The sequence below is a fragment of the Electrophorus electricus genome, chromosome 19 (assembly GCF_041902795.1).
Source record: "Electrophorus electricus isolate QZ-2024a chromosome 19, ASM4190279v1, whole genome shotgun sequence".
Classification (NCBI taxonomy): domain Eukaryota; kingdom Metazoa; phylum Chordata; class Actinopteri; order Gymnotiformes; family Gymnotidae; genus Electrophorus; species Electrophorus electricus.
The window spans coordinates 15,797,614-15,822,500 of NC_137515.1; the positions used below are offsets into that span (position 1 = coordinate 15,797,614).

General features: G+C 41.9%; 4 protein-coding genes across 12 annotated transcripts in view; 3 read left to right on the forward strand and 1 right to left on the reverse strand.

Annotated features, from left to right (window-relative positions):
• The first annotated feature begins 4,236 nt into the window (after positions 1-4,236).
• LOC113581684 (uncharacterized) lies at positions 4,237-8,924 on the forward strand. Its single transcript, XM_081701880.1, has 6 exons — positions 4,237-4,310; positions 4,563-4,623; positions 4,848-5,201; positions 7,335-7,703; positions 7,805-7,882; positions 8,156-8,924. Exons 1-6 carry the CDS (start codon positions 4,308-4,310, stop codon positions 8,350-8,352), a joined length of 1,062 nt encoding a protein of 353 aa, XP_081558006.1. The 5' UTR covers positions 4,237-4,307; the 3' UTR covers positions 8,353-8,924.
• tiprl (TIP41, TOR signaling pathway regulator-like (S. cerevisiae)) lies at positions 8,918-12,776 on the forward strand. Of its 5 annotated transcripts, none has more exons than XM_027017016.3 (9): positions 8,918-8,952; positions 9,328-9,391; positions 9,483-9,620; positions 9,767-9,946; positions 10,192-10,291; positions 11,004-11,135; positions 11,388-11,483; positions 11,744-11,806; positions 12,135-12,776. In XM_027017016.3, the coding sequence occupies exons 3-9, from the start codon at positions 9,511-9,513 to the stop codon at positions 12,264-12,266; spliced, it is 813 nt and encodes a 270-aa protein (XP_026872817.1). In that variant the 5' UTR covers positions 8,918-8,952; positions 9,328-9,391; positions 9,483-9,510; the 3' UTR covers positions 12,267-12,776. The 5 variants fall into 5 exon arrangements, 4 of the variants coding, with proteins under 4 accessions (XP_026872817.1, XP_026872820.1, XP_026872818.1 ...); XM_027017019.3 differs by having other exon boundaries at positions 8,921-8,952; positions 9,488-9,620; XR_014118571.1 differs by lacking the exon at positions 8,918-8,952 and having other exon boundaries at positions 8,959-9,391; positions 11,388-11,610; positions 12,135-12,210.
• A 149-nt stretch (positions 12,777-12,925) lies between these two features.
• On the forward strand, positions 12,926-17,535 carry riox2 (ribosomal oxygenase 2). The gene is made up of 10 exons (XM_027017015.3): positions 12,926-13,253; positions 13,576-14,018; positions 14,165-14,284; positions 14,538-14,666; positions 15,592-15,695; positions 15,794-15,896; positions 16,041-16,209; positions 16,324-16,412; positions 16,511-16,630; positions 16,846-17,535. The coding sequence occupies exons 2-10, from the start codon at positions 13,578-13,580 to the stop codon at positions 17,002-17,004; spliced, it is 1,434 nt and encodes a 477-aa protein (XP_026872816.2). The 5' UTR covers positions 12,926-13,253; positions 13,576-13,577; the 3' UTR covers positions 17,005-17,535.
• Positions 17,536-17,682: 147 nt separating this feature from the next.
• The window catches only part of LOC113581692 (uncharacterized), a 28,265-nt gene continuing 21,060 nt past the window's right edge, over positions 17,683-24,887 (reverse strand). The window contains exons 14-23 of one of the 5 annotated variants that reach the window (XR_014118569.1): positions 24,390-24,516; positions 22,349-22,381; positions 21,917-22,026; positions 21,623-21,749; positions 21,229-21,356; positions 20,967-21,090; positions 19,803-19,964; positions 18,865-19,024; positions 18,505-18,674; positions 17,683-18,029 (exon numbers count right to left, since the gene is read on the reverse strand). Coding sequence is in view for 3 of the 5 variants with exons in the window: in XM_035535817.2 (XP_035391710.1) it covers positions 18,586-18,674; positions 18,865-19,024; positions 19,803-19,964; positions 20,967-21,090; positions 21,229-21,356; positions 21,623-21,749; positions 21,917-22,026; positions 22,349-22,381; positions 24,390-24,516 (1,060 nt within the window). In the remaining 2 variants the exon portion in view is untranslated. Of the gene's footprint in view, positions 18,675-18,864; positions 19,025-19,802; positions 19,965-20,966; positions 21,091-21,228; positions 21,357-21,622; positions 21,750-21,916; positions 22,027-22,348; positions 22,382-24,389; positions 24,517-24,887 lie in introns of those variants that run through there. The other 4 variants (XM_035535817.2, XM_035535816.2, XM_081701879.1 and 1 more) reach the window with 4 other exon arrangements.

Genomic DNA, 24,887 nt, shown 5'->3' on the forward strand with positions numbered 1-24,887 from the left:
CTGAAGATTGGAGAGAAGAATGTGCAGCATTCAGCACTTGCAGAACCGGACAAAATACTTCTACCACCCCTACACATCAAACACGGTTTGATGAAGAACTTGGTAAAAGCCATGGATCGGAATGGATCAGCATTTAAATTCCTGTCTGAAAAATTCCCTCGGATCAGCGAAGCAAAAATTAAAGAGGGAATTTTTGTGGGTCCTCAGATCCGTCAACTCTTCATAGACTATCTGCTTAAGGGTGACGAGAAAAAGGCTTGTGATGCATTTCGTCTGGTGTCAACTAACTTCCTTGGGATTGTCAGGGCTGGAAACTACAAAGAATTGGTTAAAGACATGTTGTCAATGTATCACAAACTTGGATCGACAATGTCCTTAAAGATCCATTTCCTTCATTCCCATTTGGAATTTTTCCCTGAAAACTGCAGCATGGTGAGTGACGAGCTTGGCGAACGCTTTCATCAGGACATTTCAACATTTGAGAAAAGATACCAGGGGAAGTGGTCCACTTCTATGTTGACTGATTACTGTTGGACACTAGTCAGAGATGATCCTGAGCAGGTCCACAAACGACAGGCAAAGCAAAGTCACAAATAGACAGGACTTCTGTTACAGTATGTGTTATTTCATAATTTTTCTAATGCATAAAAAACTGTGAATTTCTAAGAAACAGTAGCCAAGTCAGCATTTCTATTGTCAAATTTGTGCTCAGCACCTTCAACTTAATTAAAATTGGCTAATTTTATCTCAGAAGCATGCCTTTTGTAAAAATTTGTTGTCCAGTGTTTTTAGCAGTTATTTGGCGTCTTTTTTCTCAAGACGTTTCCTATTGACTATTTGCAACAACGCTTTTGATGGTTCTGTGATCACACTCCAGTATCTTGGCAATTTTAAGAGTGCTGCATCCCTCTGAAAGACTTTTTACAATTTTTGACTTTTCAGTGACAGTTAAATATCTTGCCATTTTCCCAGCGGTTAAAGAAGCTACCTAATAATTATGCACACCTTAATATAGAGTGTTGATCTCCTTAGGCCACACCCTCCCTCATTACACAAATGCACATCACCTGATGTGCTTAAATCCAATAAGCATTCGAGTTTATACAGCTTGGAGTTTGAAAATATGCAGAAAAATGATGATATGATTAAAATACTCTCTTGCCTAATAATTGTGCACACAGTGTAAAAGTTAATGTTGATTGCCTTTATCATATCCCTTACACACAATAATGACTCTGAGTCTACAACTCTATGATTTTATCAAACCTCTGCCTTTAGCATCTGTCTTTGGAGTCTTTGGAGTGTGCATAAACCAACCTGAAGATATGGGAACGGCCTGTGAAAGAAATTAATTGATACCAGAAACATAGCACAGAAATTGAGTATAGCTAAAGCAACAATCCGGAATGTTAAGAGAAAAAAAATGTATTTAACCATCAGCCAACTTTTATACTGAAGAAAACAATAGAAATGGTTGTGAACACCTAAAAACAAAGGTGTTATTAAAGTTACCTGAAATCTTCAGACTACAAGAGCAATCTAATCTCAACCACAAGACCAACATTTTTATAAGATCTAAACTTGTGGACTGAGACTATGTACAGAGAAGGTGCTGAAAAACTATAATACCGCCAACACAATGGAAACAGAAACTAATGTCAATGGATATATATTTCCTGGGAAATATATAGACAATTTAAATAATGAATGATGCTAGATGCTACATAATTAAAGGAATGTCTGTCTACATGGCATTTCCTAATGCACTCGTACTGTGTCAATCTTCAGCACATCCAGTCGTGTCTGTGACATGCGTGAAGGGACCGGACGGCTCTTTCCCAAAGCTCCTGCTCTGCATTGCTGAGGGCTTTTACCCTGCTGCTCTGGAACAGGCCTGGATCAGACATGGAGAATATATCACTTACCTGAATACTTCGCACACACTCACAAACAGACAATACCTGAACACCTCTGACATCCACTGGAACTACAGTATCAATGCAGATGGATCCTACAGACTCATGTCATATCTTCAGCTGCCGTCACGCACACCTGAACATTCTGTTTACTGCTGCTGGTTGAATCATACATCTCTGAGTCAGCCTGCCACTGTTAATGTAACTTCCACTTGCTGCTGTGAAAGTAGAGATAACAGGTATGAATTTATAATCCAATGTCACTTGAATGCAACTCATGCACACCATGTGTCTGATAACTGTTAGTTACTTCAGTTATCAGACACACGATGCCTGTTTGTTTTATGGAATGTAATTAACAATGTTCAGTTTCTGATTTGCTAACGCCGGCGTTCCTCTTGTCAATTCTTTGGATTCACAGCAATACTTGTCTTTATCCAGTTATGATTGTAGTTGTGCTAATTGGCTTAGCTATGATTTTTGGAGTTCATTGGCCATGCCCCAGTAAGTCTGTCTTTCAATATCACAGCATTTTAATTTGTCACACAGTGTTATTCCCAACTGTCTTGTGGTGCCTGTGTGGATTGTTGTAATTATGTACATATCCTTTTGCTCTTTTGTATGAAAGCAAATTAATGATCACTCAATATGCAAACAAAGACACAGGCATTAAGAAAGACTGCTTAAAGCATGTCCCATTAGCCATTAATACGCCATATATTGTACATATATTGATGGTAAATTGTTTTGGCATTAAGTAAATAATGAACACCATATCAAGTATATTTCTGCCAAAGTCTTTGGAGCAATGTAATCATGAGTTGAATTCCTAACTCTGTACCTTAGTGACTAATTTTAATTGACTAACTACTTCAAATTGTTGAATTTCAGAAATACATTCAGTCTGGTCTCCTATTGATGGGATTAAATTGTCTGAACCTGTCTCACTCTCTCAGGTACAGTTCCAGATGAGTATTCCGTACTCTCTCGGGTGGAGTTCCATGCAGTGTCAGCAGTAGAGGTCTCCACACAGACGCCAGCCTAATCCAGTACCAACAACATGGCCTGCTGGAAATCCCACCACTGCAGAGTCTGAGATTTCCATTTTAGCTCCTGTCATTCTTTTTAATTTTCAGAGTCATTCTTCAATTAAAATATTTTACATTTTGTCAAGTGTTTTCAGAATTTTGTCTTTTTTTATATCAGTTATGTAGAAGAAACCACGTAGTAAGACAAGATAAAATATCCAATATTAGCCTTTAAAAAACTATGATGATTTTTACAGCTAAAATGTTTCATATTCTGTTTCTTAAACGCTAATTTTACAGTGAGATTATGTAACATGACTTTTTTTTTGCTGCTACTTAATAATTTTACATATTCTTCACCCCACTTGTCAAAAGAGAGCATTTTTACAGTTAAATCTTTCATCACCATCGACACAAAAGAAGTGTCTTTGCCCCCATTCACTTCCTGTGCTCTCATGAATGTGGTCTTGCAACAACTTCACCCCCCTAAGGCCGTCAGCCCTTAATCTTGTGGTTGTGCTCCTATATTTCATTTCTCTCTCAACACATCTGTCATGAGAAGAAATGACAATAAAGTTGTCTTTGACATGTAAACATGCCATTACTAATCATGCCTTATTAAGTCACATATTTGTCACTGCAGTCTGAAGGAAATATTTGTCTTGTTTTCACTTCTGGTAGCGCTTGTACCATTCTTCATTTAGTGTCATTTAGTTTCTATTTTTAAACCTAGGAATTACTCCACCTGCACTTCCTGTGCATATGTTAAAGCAAGAGAGATGAAAGTTAGACTTCATAAAAGAAAAAAAAAAAAATGAGTGGAAAAAAATTCGTTAGTAACCCCCAGTAAATGAAATAATCTAAAAAATTCCAATTTATTTCATATACAGAATCAATTGACACTATAAATAAAATGAATGCTGCTATATTCCATCTTAGATTATGTATACTACAGCTCTGTGAATCTACTTATGGGCTTTCTACCAGTAAAACTGGAGGATCGTCATTTCTACAACATGCCCTTTGCTGGTTAAAGTTCTTCCCTGTGGTTTAACCCCAAATACAGTATCATGTAAGGACTCAAATCAGAATATACAATTTGCTTTTGATAAAAAAAAAAAATTTCAATTCTACCTTCTCTTTTGGGCATGCTAATAAAAATAAATATTTGTTGTCCTCGCTAAGAAATGGCATCAACATGGATCTAAAACACAGTTACTGAAGTTGTAAAGAAACTGCTGGTGATGGCATTTCAGAAAGAGGAAACCGAGACCACAGACCTGCTTGAAAACCCGAGAGTTGCCTTCACTTCACGCTGTATGTGACAAAGCTTACCAAAAGCATCTGTCATCTTCAGCAGGGGATGGTGAGAAAGATTCTTGTATCATTATGTAATATTAGGGTTGTGCATTATATGAACTGCCTATATTACATATATGTCTGATGTTGCAAATGTTTTTTCAAGCCCCATGTATGACTTACTGGTTTGTAATAGTGTACTATTTAGTGTGATCGTTTTATAAGTTATTGTAGTCATCAATGATGTTTACCATATTTATCATATAATTCTAGGAGAGAATAAAGACTTTCAAATATGCTATACATTTTCTCCTTCTAGACATTTGTAAGGTGTTCCTGTTTGGTCTGTCCTATATGGATGATTGTGACTTTTCTTCCAGGTAACAAATTTGTTTCACTCCCTATTCATAAGAAAAACGATATAATTTAATTGAAGTATTTATATAATAACTAAAAAGACGTTTATCATTGTATAGTCACACACACAGCCTTAGTAAAGAATACAATATCATAAATTCAAATATTTTGTTTCACTGCACATTTTACAGGATATGGGTTATACATATAGACAAATACCTCTGTTTTTCTGAACTGCTTTTTTCAGCTGTGAAAACAGAGAGCACTGTACCAAATGCGGCTCAGGTTCACACGGTTCATCAGCAAATGTCTGCTACAATCAGCTGTCCTTACAACAGATCAAATGACACTCTATATTTAAGAGTAATTCTGGCCAGAAATCACACACTGTGCTCATATGTAAATCTGCATAACATTTGGAAAAAGCAATCATGTACAGACAACACCAGATTGATATGGATTACAGAAACAAAGGAAATATCATTTGAGCTGTTAAATCTCCACATAAATAACTCTGGTTTTTACACCTGTACTGTGGACAGACATGTACCACCTCCTACAAAGTGTCTGGGAGTCACAAAAATATTCATTCTTGTCATAGGTAAGAACACTTCCTCTAAACCTTATATTATTACCTACAGTATATGAGTCCTATATAATTATGTTTATCTTTTATTTCTGGGTTATCTTAGCCGTAAATATCTTAGGAATGCATCACTCATTTTATGCTCAGTCCTGATGTTAGGTGAAAAAAGTTAAATAAGTAATATACACTGTGTATATAATTATTAGACAAGTTGTATTTTTGAGGATTCATTTTGTTATTGAGCAAATATAGTGCTCCCGGTCAATCCAAAGTGTTAATAAACCTCAAACAAGAATATTCAAGAAAATAAATGAGAGGTTTTGGCTGCCAGGAGAATATCTATGTGTGCATAATTATCGGGCAACTATTAGTGTGCAGAATTATTATGCAACTAAATGAAAAACAGTAATTTTATCATATCACTTGTATTTTCATCTGTTAAACAACTCAATTTACAAATAAACATTGGACATTAAAAAAAATAAACAAATAAAAAATCAGTGACCAATATAGCCACCCTTCTTTTCTTAATCTGGTGACGATCTACTTTTTGTGCAGCAGAAACCACAGCCTCTCAGACAAAGTTTAGAGAGTTCCTTCACCATGAATCTCCCATTTAAGAAGGGTGCACAAGTTGTCAATTATTATTTCAACTTTCAGGCCTTTACTGCCTAACCATGCAGTGGAGTATTTCAGTGCTTGCGATGGAGCATTGTCCTGCATAAAAAGCATAGTCTTCTTTTTGCAAGATGCAGACTTTTTTCTGTACCACTGCTTGAAGAAAGTGTCTTCTAAAAGCTGGCAGTAAGTTAGGGAGCCGATTTTGAGTCCACCTTCAACCCAAAATGGTCCAACTAGCTCATCTTTAATAATACCAGCTCTTAGTAACACCCCACCTCCACCTTGCTGGTGTCTGAGTTGAAGTGGAGCTCTGTGCCTGTTACTGATCAAGCCATGGGCCCATCCACCTTTCAGTGTTCTTTACTTTGACCATGTCTATAAGTACTGAACACCTTGTACTTCTGGGCACTCCAGGTAGGTTGCAGTTCTGGTATATGACAGCACTAGTGGATTAGGGGGTTCCTGGTCACTTCACGTTTGATTTTTAGCAGTTAATTGGTGTCTTTTTTTCTCAACACGTTTCCTGTTGACTATTTGCAACAACATTTTTGATAGTTCTGTGATCACGCTCCAGTATCTTAGCAATTTTAAGAGGGCTGCATCCCTCTGAAAGACCTTTTACAATTTTTGACTTTTCAGTGAGTTAAATATCTTGCCATTTTCCCAGCGGTTAAAGAAAAATAATACCTACTAATTTATAATTTATAATAATAATAAAAAATAATACCTAATAATTATGCACACCTTAATATAGAGTGTTGATCTCCTTAGGCCACACCCTCCCTCATTACACAAATGCACATCACCTGATGTGCTTAAATCCAATAAGCATTCGAGTTTATACAGCTTGGAGTTTGAAAATATGCAGAAAAATGATGATATGGTTAAAATACTCTCTTGCCTAATAATTGTGCACACAGTGTAAAAGTTAATGTTGATTGCCTTTATCATATCCCTTACACACAATAATGACTCTGAGTCTACAACTCTATGATTTTATCAAACCTCTGCCTTTAGCATCTGTCTTTGGAGTCTTTGGAGTGTGCATAAACCAACCTGAAGATATGGGAACGGCCTGTGAAAGAAATTCATTGATACCAGAAACATAGCACAGAAATTGAGTATAGCTAAAGCAACAATCCGGAATGTTAAGAGAAAAAAAATGTATTTAACCATCAGCCAACTTTTATACTGAAGAAAACAATAGAAATGGTTGTGAACACCTAAAAACAAAGGTGTTATTAAAGTTACCTGAAATCTTCAGACTACAAGAGCAATCTAATCTCAACCACAAGACCAACATTTTTATAAGATCTAAACTTGTGGACTGAGACTATGTACAGAGAAGGTGCTGAAAAACTATAATACCGCCAACACAATGGAAACAGAAACTAATGTCAATGGATATATATTTCCTGGGAAATATATAGACAATTTAAATAATGAATGATGCTAGATGCTACATAATTAAAGGAATGTCTGTCTACATGGCATTTCCTAATGCACTCGTACTGTGTCAATCTTCAGCACATCCAGTCGTGTCTGTGACATGCGTGAAGGGACCGGACGGCTCTTTCCCAAAGCTCCTGCTCTGCATTGCTGAGGGCTTTTACCCTGCTGCTCTGGAACAGGCCTGGATCAGAGATGGAGAATATATCACTTACCTGAATACTTCACACACACTCACAAACAGACAATACCTGAACACCTCTGACATCCACTGGAACTACAGTATCAATGCAGATGGATCCTACAGACTCATGTCATATCTTCAGCTGCCGTCACACACACCTGAACACTCTGTTTACTGCTCGGTGAATCACATGTCCCTGAGTCAGCCTGTCACTGTTAACATATCTTCCATTGCCTGCTTTGAAGGAGATGTCTGGTGGAGAGGTAAGAAATTTCAGTTACAATTTAGTCTTCTTTTAGCTTCTTGAACATTGCTGCAATATTCCATACTGTTAACGCATTTGCAAATATGATTTTTTTTTCAGATGCATTTATAATAGTTGCAGGCATCAGCTGTGCAGTGACGATTGCTTTTATCCTTGCAGTCTGTTGTCACCATCTCAGTACGTTTCACTAGTGCATCTCTTACATGCTTTCTCTAATTTCAGTTTCAGTTAAGATCATTACATGTTTCTGCTATAAATTAAAACAATATCAATAATAAATAAATAGTGGCCAGCTCCCCTGTAAAATATCTCATATTTACAAAGGATCTTCACATAAGATAATGTTTCTGAATTTATGGAAAATTTATGGAAATGTATGGAAAACTGTTTATAACCCAGCCATCCTGTTTAAAGGAACATAGTGAATACTGATGCAGTATGCCTTTGCAGGGTGGTCCTGCTCACGATCTTCTAGAGGAGATCTGCCCCCACATGTGCCTACATCCCCCTCTCAAATGCAGATCGAGTTGTACTCAACACTGGGGAACCATCAGCCAGTTCCATGCCAGTCCAGTACAAACCATACTAGAACTCCCACTTTCTCACAACGATGGACTCCTACCAATCCAGCATTTCATAGTGCATGACTGATCAGCTGATCTAAAGCAAATCACATCCGAGGTCATCATATTCTACATTCTACAGTAACTAGAGTTTAGTGGGCTTGTGTCTAGTGTAAACTTAGTAAATGTAAATTATATATATTCAAGATGAGATCTCGCCACTGGATGTTTAACATTTATGTTCACTAGCCCACCTAATTGCAATAAACCATGACAAGTTGTCAGTAAAATCAAATGCATACAAAATGTTGTGCAGTTCATCAGTCAGTGTTTCTAAGTACTTGCCAGTCTCCAATACGAGCATGATTATTAATCGATGAAGGTGAATTCTTGTCAATGCCAGTCGTGACTATTCCTAATTCTTAATTAAAGTAGGGTTCCAAGCACAGTGCTCATAGTGCTTGGACCCCAATAAATTGAGGGGATTCAAGTAAGATAACGTACTTCATAAACTAGCCCAGATTGTGTCTTTCTTTAACATAAACATATTTACTAATTCCAAAACATTTTTTTCATTAATTAACTTAAATCAAATTAAATTAAAGCACTGTCAAAGTGGAACTGTGATTTTGGTTGCGTTTAGCGTAGAGAGTTTTTTCTTGAGGCACTTCATGGACTCTGCAGGTAGAGTTTGGACAAGTTAGCTAACGCTAGCTAAAGAAACTTCATGGCGTGTTGAACGGTTCAGCCACACTGAAATATTATATAGCTTTCTTTGGTATCATTAGCTATATAAAAAGAATGTCATTCTGGCTAGCTGGCGATCTTTGAAGAGTTTCCGACATTTCCATGAGAGGCTAGTCAAATAGCTAACACTAGCTAGCATATCTCGTGCTAGCAGCAACAACACTGTTTAGCAGGTAGCCAGAGATGCCATTAACTTAACCAAACCAGCCATACTGTTTCCGAGTATAACATAAACCTTCGTGCATTTTCGGCTTATGCGATTACGACGGTGAATGAGAAGCTAATGAACTAAATGTCAACCGTCTTTCCTAGCTAAGCTAGGCTGACTACATCGGGCGAACGTCCTCTCTACATGAACAAAGCATTTCGACATTTGGTAAAGACGTCTATATTTATTTAGCTAGTGATGGAAATGTGAAGAGGGCTAAGTCAGCTGAGTTATCCTAGGCCACTTGTTACTGTTTCAGTGCAGCTCGCTAAAGAGGACGTCCAACGATGTCGACGGTGTCTCATGGCTTTAAAAGCAGCAAGCAAGACTTCGCGTTTGGACCCTGGAAAGTCACTGCGGCAAAAACCCATATTATGAAGTCTAAGGATATCGAGCGGTTCGTAGTTCTTTTGCAGTGCTCATTAGTTATATGTTTACTACATAATTCTAGCACAAAATTATGCCCTAGAAACGTTAGCAGGATATTTGTGAGGACATTGGACACAAGAGCTAATTTTGGACTGATCATTCGTTGTGAGTCAGGTTAGCAGAGGAGATGCACATGCCTTCACTCCCAGAGATGCTTTTTGGAGACAACGTGCTGCGCATTCAACATGCTCGGGGCTTTGGCATCGAATTCAACGCAGTTGATGCTCTCAAACGTGTCAACAACATGCGGGACACAGTGAAAGTGGCCTGTGCACAGGAGTGGCAGGAAAGCAGGTAGGAATTCAGATAACATAGTCCCATGTGTGAACTATGCAGTGGTGAAATGACCTGTATTTGTCATACACATGTACAGTAAAATACAGTCTTTGCAGCTTCTTTCTGAGCAGGGATCAGAGCACAGGGTAGAAGAGCACAGAGCCCAAAGTCCTACGCACTAGGCTCGCACTGCCCCTGGAGTGATCATCAGAAGTTTATTGTATGCTAATGACTGAATGTTCTGTTTTTCTGCTTTACTGCAGAGCTGATTCTGAGCACTCTAAGGAGGTGGTGAAGCGTTATGACTGGACATACACAACAGATTACAGAGGAACATTGCTTGGTGAAGATCTGCAGATAAAAGTAATTACTTCAGGCATGTGTGCGCTTGTGTGGTGAGGCAGCTGTGCATGTTTAATTTCACTGAACATTGAAAAGATTTTACTTCGTGCCGTCAAAACTAACAACAATTTGCGGATGTTTCCCAGCAGGGGTGTCCTTGGAAATATATGAATAAGGGGGCTAAGCCCTACCATGCGAATTGCAAAAATGAGAGAACCATCCATAAATACTGCATTGTTCAATGCAATAGTCATTTTTAATTTGCTTTTTAAGTAATGTTATATTAGCATTTGTTCATCAATTAGAGTTCCTCTGTCAATTTCATTTTAGGCAATTGTAATAGGCATTCAGATTACATATTTTCTTTACTTTTATGTTGGTCTTCAGGAACATTCTCTGACACAGAGACATTCCGTCACAGACAGATTAAGCAAAGCAGTGCAGAGTGATCGGTAATAGTGCCACAGATTACCCAAACATTAAATCTTTCAGACTCAAATTGTAATTCTGGTTTCAGGGCTGTTGTACGGCAGCAGCACCTCTCCCAGGTCCTAGTGCCTTCCTCTAAATTTGGAGACACAATGGCACAATGAGAATTACAGACGGTTTAAACTACTAATGCATGCTTATTTGGGGGTCTAAAGAACAATTAATGGGGTTATAGCCCCCCTAAAACGTGTCTAATGACACCAGCGTTGAAGGAATAATTTTTCTTTGTGTGAATATTTCTCAGGTGTCCCCTACAACAGAGCGGATAGACTTGGAGAAGCTGAAAGCTCGGGAGCAGATCATGTTTTTTGAGGATGTACTGCTGTTTGAGGACGAACTCCATGATCACGGTGTATCCATGATTAGTGTGAAAATCGTGAGTGACATCCATTTCAACAGCAAACTTTTCATTGTATTGTGTTTTTGGTAGGAGTGAGCATCCTTCATAAGAAAAAGGCTTGTAGATTCACAAAATCTAGATTTCAAGGCTAGTATTAACAAAACAGCTGTTCCCAATAAGCCGTTCTGCTGACAGTCTATTTAAACCCAGGCCATGTATGGCGAGAGCCTGGTCTAAGCGCGAGTCTAAAGTACACGCGGGTGTAAGCTGCTGTAATGTCTGCTGCAGAGAGTCATGCCTACCAGCTTCTTTGTGCTGCTGCGCTTCTTCCTGCGAGTGGACGGTGTGCTGATCCGCATCAATGACACGCGACTCTATCACGAGGCAAGTGGCACTCCAGCGGCCACCGAATCCTTTTGAGCAAAGTTTTGTCTTGCCTGGCTTTGTAGACCTGACCTCGCGGACTTGACAAAACTGATTGGAGATCAGCGTCTAGCAGGTCCAATTGTAGGTCTGTACTGTTACCGATTCTCTACTAAGGTTGAATGTAATGGGGGCAAGTTTGAGCTTAATTTAACTGGAACAGGGAGTCATGCAGGGACATTGTTTAGCTCATTTTAAACAACCTTTAAATTTGCTTGCAGGCTGGCCAGGACTACATGTTGAGGGAGTTCAGCACACGAGAAAGCAAAGTGTCAGCTCTTCAGGTGAGAGATGTGATGCTTTCCCAGAGGAATACTGCCTTGACTCCCTAAACTTTTAATTTCAGTTCCCTAATGTTGCTGTTATTTTAGATGTAACACCAGCATTTTCAGAGTTGACTTTTCATATCTTTGGGTTTTTGTTTGACTAATTGAAGTAATAAAATAATCATTAATAGCCTCATTAAAGCTATTCTCAGGTGCTAGTATTGCTTTAAATCGTCCAGGAGCAATGCAGGTGAGCTTGGGTGTTTTTTACTCTGTTTATCTGGGTGTTTATTGTGTTTCCCCAGTGTGGTTCTCTCTCACTTAATCACGTCCCTTTTCCCTGCAGCATGTTCCTCCTGCCCTGTACACAGACCCCAATGAGATTGCTCAGCACTTACCGCTGAAGCTCATGGAGTGTGAGAAGCTCGAGCTTCCTGATTACGAGCCACCATCCAAGCCTACCAGCACACCACAGTGACACGCACGGGCTATGCCCATCAAACACCAGAGTAGGAGTACTGAACTAAGATCAGCTTTCACCTTTCTCATGTCACTGCGTGCAATTGTATGAGTGGTGGCTGCTGGACCCGGATCAGATTCTTGCTTTGAAACGTTTGACGCATGTGAGCCCAGGCCCGGGGCTGTGAGGGGACGTCCTGGAGTGCAGGCCTCAGCATGCACCCAGCGCACGCTGAAGACTTTTATAATGAAATAAAAACAGCTCGTCTCAATCCGTGACACTGTTACTGGAAGATTGCTAAGGTTTTAGATGACAGTACCAATGGAGGAGTTGTACTGTCATACACAATGTCATACACAAAGTGTCACAGGTTGAGTAGCAGTGATTCTGTATTTTCCTAAAAACTAGAAGGTAGGGAGCAATTTTGTTGATGCCAGTTGTGTTTAGGGATTATTGATTACTTGTCTGGGTTGTCATTGAAAGTAAGACAGCAGAATGATGTTTGACATTAAAATATGTGCTTGTAAATATGGTCTTTTTCATTTTAGGGCAGTGGTAGCTCAGTGGTCCTTGACTAGTAATTGCATGGTTGCTGGTTCAAGCCCCACCACTGACCAGTTGCCACTGTTGAGCCCCTGAGCAAGGCCCTTAACCCTCAATTGCTCAAGTTGTACTCAGTCATAAGTGTAAGGCGCTTTGGATAAAAGCGTCAGCCAAACAGCATAAATGTAAATTTTATACAAATAATGGAACAAAAGCAGAATGCAGAAAATCTTAAGATACAAAGCAGTTGAAATTTGGAAAATGGACGAATGCATTGATAAACCGTTGAGGAAAAAAAAACCAAAAAAAAAAAACCTTGTGAGCGTTAGAGTACTGTGAAATTTTGCGAAAACTTTCGAGGGGTCATTATCAAGAATAACGAACAGTAGCGAAGACGTTTGTTTCTAGTCGGAGGTATAGCAGTGTAACACTCCAGTTTCACGTGGGTCCCTGCACAGTTCAGTAAGTAACCCTGCACAATATCAATTTGCTTTAGTGAATATTACGTAACTTTTGTTGTGTTAACATGTATAAGTAAGCAGTGAAATGTAACCTAGACGACGTAACTATTAAATTCTCGCATCAGTCATCATCGAGTTGTCCGCTATAGCTTTCTGCCTTGAGCTGCTGTTGGCTGGCCAATGTTGAAAACACTAAAACTGCGTGTCCTGTAGCTAGCAAATGTCCAAATACCACGTAGACGCAGAATGCGCCACGTAGCAGTCGGATAGCTCGCCAGCCAGTACCTGTTCCGTGTCACACGATGCACATATTTCATATTCAGAAATGCCGAAGAAGGGGAGGTCGGCGACGTCCAGTCCTGAGCAGGAGAGGAAGAGTGCTGCGTCTGCTAAGCAAAGAAAGACAGACTGCAACAGCTCTGCCGGTCCTCTGTGCTACGACTCTCCAGCCGGCCTGTTCCACAGTCTGATCGCCCCTGTGGCAGTAGAAGAGTTCTTTCAGCAGTACTGGGAGAAGAAACCCCTGCTTCTCCAAAGATCAGAGCCAGCAGTAACCGCCTTCTACCAGTCCCTCTTCCGGCTGTCTGAGCTTAAGCAGTTGTGCACCCTCGGGCTGGAGTACACGCGAGACCTCAACCTGTGCCGATGCGTAAACGGCAAGAAGAAAGTGATGAATAAAGAGGGACGAGTGAATTACAACCAGCTGAGGAAGGACTTCGATCAGAGGAGAGCCACTATACAGTTCCACCAGCCGCAGAGGTTTAAGGTGAACTGCATAGATTTCTATCAGTCCTGGAAATAATGGCTGGAATCCCAAGTAAACGACAGGGTGTAGAAGACAGGACTGTGTGGCACAGCAAATTTCATTCAGCCCTTCACCGCTATTGTGTACGTGCCTTTGTGTGTGTATAGGATGAGCTGTGGCATATCCAGGAGCAGCTGGAGTGTTTCTTTGGGTCACTGGTGGGCTCTAACGTCTACATTACGCCTCCCGAGTCTCAGGGTCTGCCGCCGCATTATGATGATGTGGAGGTACTAATGACCACCCTGACCGTACTTCTTGCTTCTTACTCTGAAATTGGCCAAAATGTTCTGAGATTTTTTAAAATCAAGTATTGCAGTCGCTCGTCTTGTCAAAGTAGCAGCACATATCTGCAAAAGGACTTCAGCACTCCTGCTACTCATCATAGCAGCTGCTAATTAATAACAGGGTCATAACATTCAATTTGCATGTGAACTGGCCCCCCACCCCAAATTCTGCCTGCCTTCTTTTTCCCCCATGTAGGTGTTCATTCTGCAGTTGGAAGGGCAGAAACGCTGGCGGTTGTATGAGCCCACCATCCCTCTGGCCCGCGAATACAGCCTAGAGCCAGAGGACCGCATTGGCCGGCCCACTCACGACATCATACTGAAGGTAGCGGCTGCACTCAAGGTCCTTGCAAAACCTGACCATGATCGTGTACTGGGAACACCAGTTGCTCTTGGGATTATTTTTGGAATTGCCTGCACTTCTTCATTAATTACTTATAAAAATGCACCCTAATCTTCCACTGGTCTACAGATTCAATTCACAATAGACAAACGGTATCTAATAAAACAAACTGTTCATTTCTTGTTGGAGACCTTGAACAGGAACAGCCTTTTCTGCGCTCGCCCCTCCTGTCCTGAGATTTCTGCTTGCCCTTCGCTGCTACCCTGGGCCTTGTCTGTCCACCTCCTTCACACTTGCACTCGTTCCTGTGATGAGTAGCGACAGCTGTGAATTTCCTCCAAAGGCACATTGTTCAAGTGGGCTGTAGGCCACCCAGGCCAGAGACAGGCCTTCACTAACGCGTGTGCAGCCTTGTACAAGCTTCATCATCCCTGCAGTTCTTTTCAGCTCCGATATGTGATATTTCTTTTGGATCAGGGCACCGTTTCCATGTCCGGCTGTGTTTGTCAGAGGAGCAGACTCAGTAACCAAACTCCATCCTCATCTCCTTCATTTCACCGCATTTAGCTTTTGGAAAAGTGATTAGCCAGGCCCAGCTCTTATTTCCCGCTCTACTGTGAATGTTAAAACAAAGTGTTCAGTACTGATAAGAAGTAGCAGTGCGTATGTCACTGTTTAAAGGGTTTGTGGTTGTGACTTAGATAATCCTAGTTTGAGGGTTTTGTTTTCTTTAAATGATTATCTCAAATGGACTCCAACGTCTATGTAATGTTTGGTTATATGTGATGTTTGGTTGCGTGTAATGTTTGGCTTTGCACACTTTTTGGCCATGTGTAATCACCGGCTATGTTTAGCGTTTGCTTGTGTGTGATGTTTGCCTGCGTGTATCATTGTTCTGTGTCTGCAGGCAGGGGATCTGCTCTACTTTCCCAGAGGAACCATCCACCAGGCAGACACACCTGCAGGAGCAGAGCATTCAACACATCTCACACTCAGCACCTATCAGAACACGTATGTGTTCACACACACATACACAGAGTAACACACAACTGCTCACCTCTCAAACTGCATAAATCACTCTCCTGTTTTCCTGTGTCTGTCTCTCTTAGGTCATGGGGTGACTTCTTATTAGATGTGTTGCCCGGTTTCCTGTTCGACTCCATGAAGACGGACATTAATCTGCGTCATGGCCTTCCCAGAAACCTCCTCAGTGTGAGTTGAGCCACATGTTGCTTGTTTCTGCTACTTCAGACCTCACTAAAACCTCAATGTAATGTGGGGAAATTATTTAAAACATACGTGGAATGTGACATTTTTATGTTGTTTTTCCTCCTCTCTTTGACGCGCTTGTGTCAGTCTTCAGGTGTGAGTGCAGAGGTCAATAAGCAGGTGTGTGTGTTTCTGAGAGGGCTAGCTGAGCGTCTAGAACACGGGAAGCAGGAGCTGCGTTCTTCTGAGATGAGGAGAGACTTCATCTCCAGCAGACTCCCTCCTTACTGCATACGGGAGGAAGACCTCACTCCAGGTCAGCCACGGCGGGGGGGATGCAGGATCCAAGGTCTGAGGTGTGTGTGTGTGTGTGTGTAAAACAGACTGGTTCGCCTGCTAATGACAAAGTTATTTCTTGTGTCTCTCGAAGTTGGGAAATTACCAACGCTGGAGGATTCGGTGTGTGTGAGGTTCAAAGAGCACATTCTCCTCACAGTGGAGCCCAGTCAGGACAACACAGTAAGAGTCCGTTTAGGAAGAGTGCATCCTGTGTGTTCCCATGTTTCAGAGAGGAAAACTGAGTGTGTGTGTGTGCGTGCGCGCATGTTTTTCTCCAGGATGAAGCCACCGAGTTGGCAGTATTTGTGTTGCACTCTCTAAAGAACAAGAGGGAGACGCACATGATGGGAACACGAGATGAGGAGGATGATCAGGACGATGAAGAGGAAACATCACAGGTGGGAAACCTCTGTCTTTATTAGAAGTGTTTGTTTGTTTTTTTAATTTACTAGTCATCATCCACATCAGTAAGCGATGAGGAACAGAATGCAGGTTGTTGACCCAGTGTAAAAAGAACTGTTCTTTATCATCCTTATAGTTCTTCAGGGTACGCCAGGGCTCTGTCTCCTTACCCGCCGGGGTTCTTCTTGCTCACTCTCCCCACTTCCTGTAGTTCCAGGGCCTGCGCTTCCCCATAACGCATCTCTCTGCGCTCAGACAGCTGCTGAGCGGAGAGCGCCTCCTGGTGGCTGAGCTGCCGCTGCAGCAGGACACGGACAAGCTGGGCCTGGTGCTGGGTTTGTGGACACAGGGTCTGCTGCAGGCCGGCTGAATTCCGGGCCTGTGGCACCGGCGATCCGGGTCTCAGCCCACAGCGCGCCTCCTCTCCACAATCACGCTCAGAAGCCAAGAGAGAAAGGAATGCACGCACCGGAGCTGTTGGAGTCCCAGGACGGGCTAAAGTTGGTAAGAGCCGCGGCAACGTTTGTGCTGAGGTTTGCAGTGTGACTGCCATGAGGGATGCACGCGTGGGACACAGTAGAGGTATTCTTCTGCTACAGAATGTGCTGTTGTGCTGTGATGCTGCACGCAAGCTGAGCGAACGTGCAGTCAGGATCCTCTCAGTACCATTGTTGGGACTTCTGCTGCTCTATTGTTTCATGTTTGCCTTGCTCGCTCACACACACACACACACACACACAGGCTCACACCTTTGATCCTAATCTCTGACTCCAAGCCATGTAATAAGAATATGCGTGTGATTCATAGTCTCTGATATGTCAAACACTTTAAATAAAGGGCAGGAAGTTCTACGTGTGGATCAGTTTGGCTAAAGGCTTAATAAAAGCACCTGCATCTTGAATGAGATTCTGTGTCTTGTGTTCAGGTGTTTTAAAAATCAAATCCAAATTTTAAAAGTATTTTAGAATTTAAATAAAATTTAAAAAGTAAAACCAGAAAAAAATGTATTAATTGCCACCAATTTCCTCAGTGGAAAAGGGAAAACCCAGATATTACATGTCTTTTAATTACATTTTAAAAACAGTAAGCTTATTACCTTGACATCTGTATACAATATTTTCTTTTAGATAGCACATACAATATATTGATACATCAATTTCTGAATTTTATACAGTGTACTGTGATAAATCCAGTGATTTAACCAGTTTAAAAAAAAAAATAAAATAGATCCTCTACATTTTTAGTTGGCCATCATTTTTTGAGTAAAGGGAACTTTCTATATGACATCATTTGAGACACATGACTCTTGCCATTACCAACATTAGCATGAAGGGGGCGCTGTTAGCCCACTAGCGGGCCTGATGCGGCGAGGATCTTGATAGTGCAAATGTGCTTCTGTGAATAAAACCAAAAAAAAAAGCAAGCATATAACTCATATTGCCTCGAAATGGGAAGTACAAGAGGGGATATCGGCTTTCTCTCCAGGTACTTATCAGTGGTACATTTATGTATGCAGTGGTTTTGGTTATTGGCTTATTTTACTGGTTTAAGTTAGGACACCTTTTATGAACAGGCTTCACCACTCATTTAGTGAGGTCCGTTCTGTCCACAGTTATTTGTTTCAAGTCCCGCTCTCCGTAATAAAGACGATAACCTGCGCATATTGATGGGTACAGCCCAGTGGTCACGGTACAGAGCCTAGTTAACTGACATCTGCTTCTGGATGGCCAAAGCACAGCTCCAACACACCTCGCGTGTTAGGAGCCCAATAATTAACTGAAAGACTGAATTAGTTGGGGGCATTGGAGCAAAAGAAACAGGCCAAAGTGATGTGGATTTCCTGCTGCTCTTTCAGTGTTTGGAGACTAGCCTGTTTAGCTTCAGATGGTCCAGTCCGTTATAGTGGCCACACCTGTTCCAGAGAAGCAGATCTGCCTCCATGTTCTTGCCATTAAAGCGCCTCTATGTCCCAGTACTGACTGGCTTTGCCAGCGCAGAACTCGCTCAGGATCAGGTGGTCCCTGTCAATTCCACTCCCACCTGAAACCAACACCAGCAGAGGAAAAAAAAAAAAAAAATCCACATTTTACACGTGCATTGAACGTCAGCTTGTGGCTCTGCAGGTACGGATGATTTTAAGCGCTGATTTGTTGTGAAAAAGCTTTTGTTTCCTATGGAATGTGGTTAGAGTGTGAGAATGAGCTCAGAGACATCATAAATAAGGTTGTACCTCTCTGATCCAGCACTAGGTTGCGGTTTAAGTGAGAGGAGATTGTGCCATTCTCATTCAAGCTCCACTTCTGATGTGTACGCCCATGTTCGGTCCACAAGGCCACCCTGGCCCCAACACTTGCCTTTGTGCCAATAACGGACAGGCAACTCTTGTCCACCTGCATGGACAGACACACACACACACACACCCACACACACACACACACAGGCCTGTGTTCTATGACAAGACACCAGAATTAAATCTATGCTCAGCTAGACATTAGTTTTGTCTCTCTGCAGCCATAATTCCACAACTGTAGAATATTCCAAATGGAAAAACTCACATCTGGCTGGATTTCTTTGTCACGGTTGCCAAAGCAGTCCAGCGTTTAAGCACCCTTTCTGTACACCAAGCACTATGACATTTTACCACACTAAGGGTCCAGGTGGTTGATTTTAAAGCAGAAGCTCTCTCCACTGTGCTAGCTTTTGCTGAGGCTGCACAGATGGACATGCAGAACCCCACAGGTCATATCTTGGTCTAGAATTTCAATAATGTTCTATAAATAGAAGCTCATTTTTCAGCTCCATTTTTAGCCTAGTGATACTTTAATTTCAACTCTCAAGATGATATCAAAGAGAGAAATGGTTAATGCAGCGTTGTACTAAATGCCTGAAATATGTGTTTCTGGTGATGCACATGTGCAATCTGTAAGTATTTGGACAGTGCCTTTTTTTCTTAGGAGCTGATGCTGGAATTCAAAGCCAAAACCACAGGAATCTCCTTCGCTGTCCAAAGACTTATGGTGTTTTGTGTGTATAATGCATTTTTGACAGGGTGTATGTGTTATAAACTGCCAATGTGCTTTCATACTGAGTGGGATTTCCCATGAATGAATGAGTGAGTGAGTGAAGGATTCTTGCTCTGGGCATGTGTCGGAGTGTTTCAGTGCTGACCCTGCTCCTGAGGAGAGACTGGGCATACACCCAGTGCTGAGCGTCCAGCGCACGGTCAGCAGGGCGCAGAGAGAGCTTGGCCGGAGATGACGGACCCGGGGTGGTCTCAGCAGTGAGCGCCGTCCCGAGAGCTCGACTCCGCACGTGTAAGTACGCCCGCCTCTGAGGGGAGAGGACATAGCCAGGATCACGCGACAACCGTCAGCTCCAAGACACCTAGTCAGCTTTGATCTTAGCTTCATGCCCATGTCAGGCCAGGACGGAGAAGAGTAACGTCAGTGATGTTTATTAAAGTCGTGGACAGTAACGTTTCTGCATTCAGTTTTCACTGGCCTGAGCAGTAGGTGTGACCTGGGGTTCCAGCAACACAAATTCAATAATTTGCTAAATGGTACATTGTATCCTAGGAGTGATATCTTCAAGGATGAAGTGGTTCATTTTCTTCAAGGTTTGGGGTATATGAAGACCGTCCCATAAGGGCATAATTAGATTGAAACTAATGACCACAGGGGCCTAGAATTATACAGGGGTTTGAAAAAATTAAATCATGGGAGACGCTTTTAAAGAGCTAATTAACAGGCATGGTGGCAGAAACACACACATCCCATGTCCTCATTCCCACGTTTTCTGTCTCTAAACAAAACACACACATTTCTCTCAGCTCCATCTGGCTAAGTGAGCATATAAATATCTTTAGGAATGTGTGGGTTTTATCAGGGCCTTGCAGACCATGGCTCAGACACACTGACATGCATAAATAAATTAAACACACACACACACACACAGAGATGCACACAGCCCTAAATGACTGCAGAAGCCTGATAAAGACAAGAATGAGTCACAGCTCACTCTGAATAAATCCCTTTTAGCAGAAGAAGAAAGTGAGTGTGTGTGTGTGTGTGTGTGAGAGCGAGCGAGAGAGAGAGGGGAAAAAAACAACAAAAATAAACAGAACGAGTATGAGTCACTCTTTAGTCTTCATTGCTAGTGAAAACTACCGAAAGGCAAACGTCAGCGTCACAAAACTCATGCACAAGACAACATCCCCATGCAGGACAATCAAGCTGTTCACGAGCACCACCACTTCATTCCAGCTCCAGAACCACCTCTACTGGATTTGGCAGCGAGCCTGAGTCACCTGGGGGCCTCCAGGCTGGTCCTCACCTGGTGGAGTGGGTGGAGCGAGCCAATAGTGTCCCAGCCACTGTGCTCACCCCAGCACGAACACTCGCCTGTCCGCAGCAACATCTGACGCCCTTTGAAGCGGTCGAACTCGTATGCCACCCATCTGTGAGTGGCAAAAAAACACAAAACGCCAGCCTGTTCGTCTGAAGGGCTCATGGACACAAGACAGTCACTGAACATTTCAAATGTCTAAAAAAAAAAAAAAAGAATTTAGCAAGCAAGAGTGGAGGGGGGTGTTTACAAGCCGCTGTTGACCCTAAGAGACTGGGTAAAGAAGTGCTCCGTAGACTCCATGGGCGAATCCACCACTGTCTCCAATCCCTCAAAGGAACTCAGTGAGTAAAGAGTGATGGAGGACTCAGAGAAGCTCTGCATGGGGTGAGGGACAGGCAGACCTGTGCTATTATCATCAGTGTGGACAACTGGAATGTCATTCAAGATGACATTCAGCATGTCATTCAAGATCATTTTCGCTCTCACAATTTCCTCCACTGACAGTGTATTTTAGTTCAAAATCAGGTATTGTTTATTTTGGGAAGCCACTCGTGTCTCTACATTACATTTCCATGGTATTTACATTTCGTATTCAGGAGTGTTCAGAGCAGTCCTGAAGAGAGGAGCAGATTGACACTCACATATGGAATGGGGCTAAAGGACCTGATGGCTGTTGAGGAGCTGCCACAGGAGACAAGGTTAGGATACAGACCCTCCCCAAGGACAAACTGGTTACCATGGTAACCTTCCTCATCATGCAGCAACCAACTGATGACAGATGAGAGAGAGAGAGCGCGACCAAGAGCAAGAAAGAGCAAGAGAGACACTGCATTGTAAATGCTGACATTTCCTTGTTTTCTCTGTGCAATGTGCAGCAGTTGCTGACTCACAGTGGTGTGTGTGTGTGTGTGTCGGTGGAGTTTGGAGCGTCTCACCTGCCCAGAATAACTCGGAATGACGCAGGACACAGCGCAGCACAGTCCACCACCTCACTTTCAAAATCTCTGCTCTCTCCTGCAAAGCCAGGCTGGCTGTAGGCACGCAACTACACACACACACACACACATACATACACACACACACACACACACACACACACACACACACACACACACACACACACACACACACACACACACACACATACACACACAAACACACACAAACAAACACACACAAACAAACACACACACACACACAAACACACACAAACACAATATATAGAGTAGATTAAAAGTATTTAAAAAGTATTTAAAAGTAGACAGGCAGTCCGAATGTGTCATTACAATATTCTTAAGTATTTGTGTTGCACATATGAAACCCCCCAATGTTTCCCCACCATCTAGGGTTATGTATAATACACATACCAGAAACTTTGGTTCCTTTTCTCCACAAAGCTCCTAAAAAGAATTAATAAATACTTTTATTAATTAGTTAATACTTAATGAATACTTTTATTATCAGTTTATATAATAATCTATCAAAGGAAGAATACTCTGTACTTAAAAATGTAACCCAAAGTGACATTGTTATTAAGCCATCTGATAAGGGTGGAGCTGTTGTTGGAGAAAAGACCTTTAGAAAACAGAAGCAATCCTTTCTAATAGCAGCTTTAATAGGCAGAACAACTCTGACATGACAGAACAGCTCTGACATCACTCCAGTTAGAGTCCTCCATTCATGTCATTTCAGCAGGACACCTACCCGAATCTGCACAGAATCATACTGTACATAATCCTTGCTGTAGCTGTTCCTATTTTCTCCAAAAATGTCATAAGGAAAGCAACCCTGCATGTCCTATTGTATCTGCTTGTTCCTGCCCAACAGAAATAATATTCCAGTTCCTCTATGACATTTTTTCAGACAACTGTTCTGTGCTTACCTACATGTTAGACTCTTCACATTTCTACAAAATCCTGGAACACCTGAAAGAACAAACCCTGCCTGCCAACTGCCTACTTTTTTCAATGGACATTTAAAATGTATACACAGTCATCCCTAATGAATATGGTTTGAATTCTTTAAAGCATTTTCTTGATGCAACACCTGTGAAGAACCCTCCCTTTACTACACACTGTCAGAACTTGTGTTACCAGTAAACATAGTTAGTATGGGTACTAAAATGGGACCATCCTATGCTAACCTCTTTGTTGGATTTGTTGACTATGTTTTTGAATAATAGTCTGGACCCGTAGCCTTACTATTTCTGAGATATATTGATAAAATCATTCCTCAAACGTGCATATAGCAGTACCAAAGTTATTTCTTTCTCCAAGTTCCGCCCAGCTCTGGAATAAATATGGAAAATAATGCAGGAAGATAGCATTTTTTTTTAGATGCATCAGTTAAAGTTTGAAAATACTGGTTTAAATACCGCCACTTATTATAAACCTATGTGGAATTCCTAAGGATCGTAGATGACGTCTTTGCTCCGAGTTTTACCTGCTAAGAGAGTGGACGCACTGACATAAACGATCTACTGTTGAGACAACAAGAAATCATTTGGGGTTCACTCATCATTCTACAAATAAATCCCACAAGATTAGTGCCTCGCATTGTACATAAACACTTCCGAACACATCCAGGATGATGCAGAGTCGGTGTCTCTTTTTAAGGGTCCACTAATCCCCTACAGAGGACACAAAAACACCACCGACATGCTCATCAGGAATCAGATGTATGACCAGTCGGATAATAACTGTGGTACTGTATCTTGCGTCCGCTCCAGATGTGCTACGTGTAGATTTATTAGCATGGCCACTAAAATAACCAGCACAAAAGGATCCATTATCTTCGCCCCTTCCTCCTCATGCATTACTGCAGGAAATGCTTACTGTATTTCTTGCAAGAGATCAGCGTGGAGAAACCAAGAGCAAGAGAAGGCTTGCTGATCATTTCAAGTGGCAAGGCATTTTAATGCTAATGGACATTGCCTTAATGACATATCTGTTTGCATTACCAGTTGTTCCTATGGCAGCAATGAAGTTAGGAAATGCAAAGAAAATTAACTGATCTACACTCATTTACAGTGAGATCCCCATGTAATGAATTATGAGTTAAACATCTGCTTTTTCTTACTTAAACTGGTTCCACCTCCTAAAGCTTCAGAAACACTTTGCTTGCACAGCTGACAAAGGAAAGCAGTTTTCACTATACATGTTTGACATCTTGACTTTACGTAACCATCTTTAAGGATCAGACTACTGAGTGATTTAGCACCGTGTGCTTTTCCAGTACAAGTTCGTCAAGGGAAGGAGACAACACATGCTCTGCTCCCTCCTTCTCCATCTGCCTCTCTTGCGGTTTGTGTCTGCTGGCCCTGCAGAAATTGATCTGTTACTGAACCCCAGCTGCCGGTATAAATACGTGTGCTTGTGTGTGCGCGCACACGTGCGTGTGCACACTCACCTTGCGCACAGGCCGGATAGAGAGGGGTGAGCTCTGGCCGCCACCCCAGTCCAGTGTTCCAGAGTGCTGGCCTCTCTCAAGCACACTCTGCTGCCCCGTATAACTCCTCCCACTGTATGCCACCCACCTGTAACAACATGCAGAGGCATCTGAACCACCCTTCCTCTGTGTGTGTGTGTGTGTGTGTGTGTGTGTGTGTGTGTGTGTGTGTGTGTGTGTGTTTGTAGTACACAAGGATTCGGAAGGACCTCTTTCCATATATGGCTTATGAGCATTTGGTGGTCATATCTAATCTAGATATGTTTCTTGGCTACTGCATGTTTCTGCATTTGGCTAATGTACCGACATTACAAAGACAAAGTACCAGTCAATGGGCAGACAGGCTGAAGTAACGAAGCTGAAACTCCGCGGGAGCTCTGGCACACTGCTGAGACATGCAGGGCTCAGTGTGGGACTGGGGGGTGTGGCCATGAGCCCACAGGCGTGGCTGCAATATGG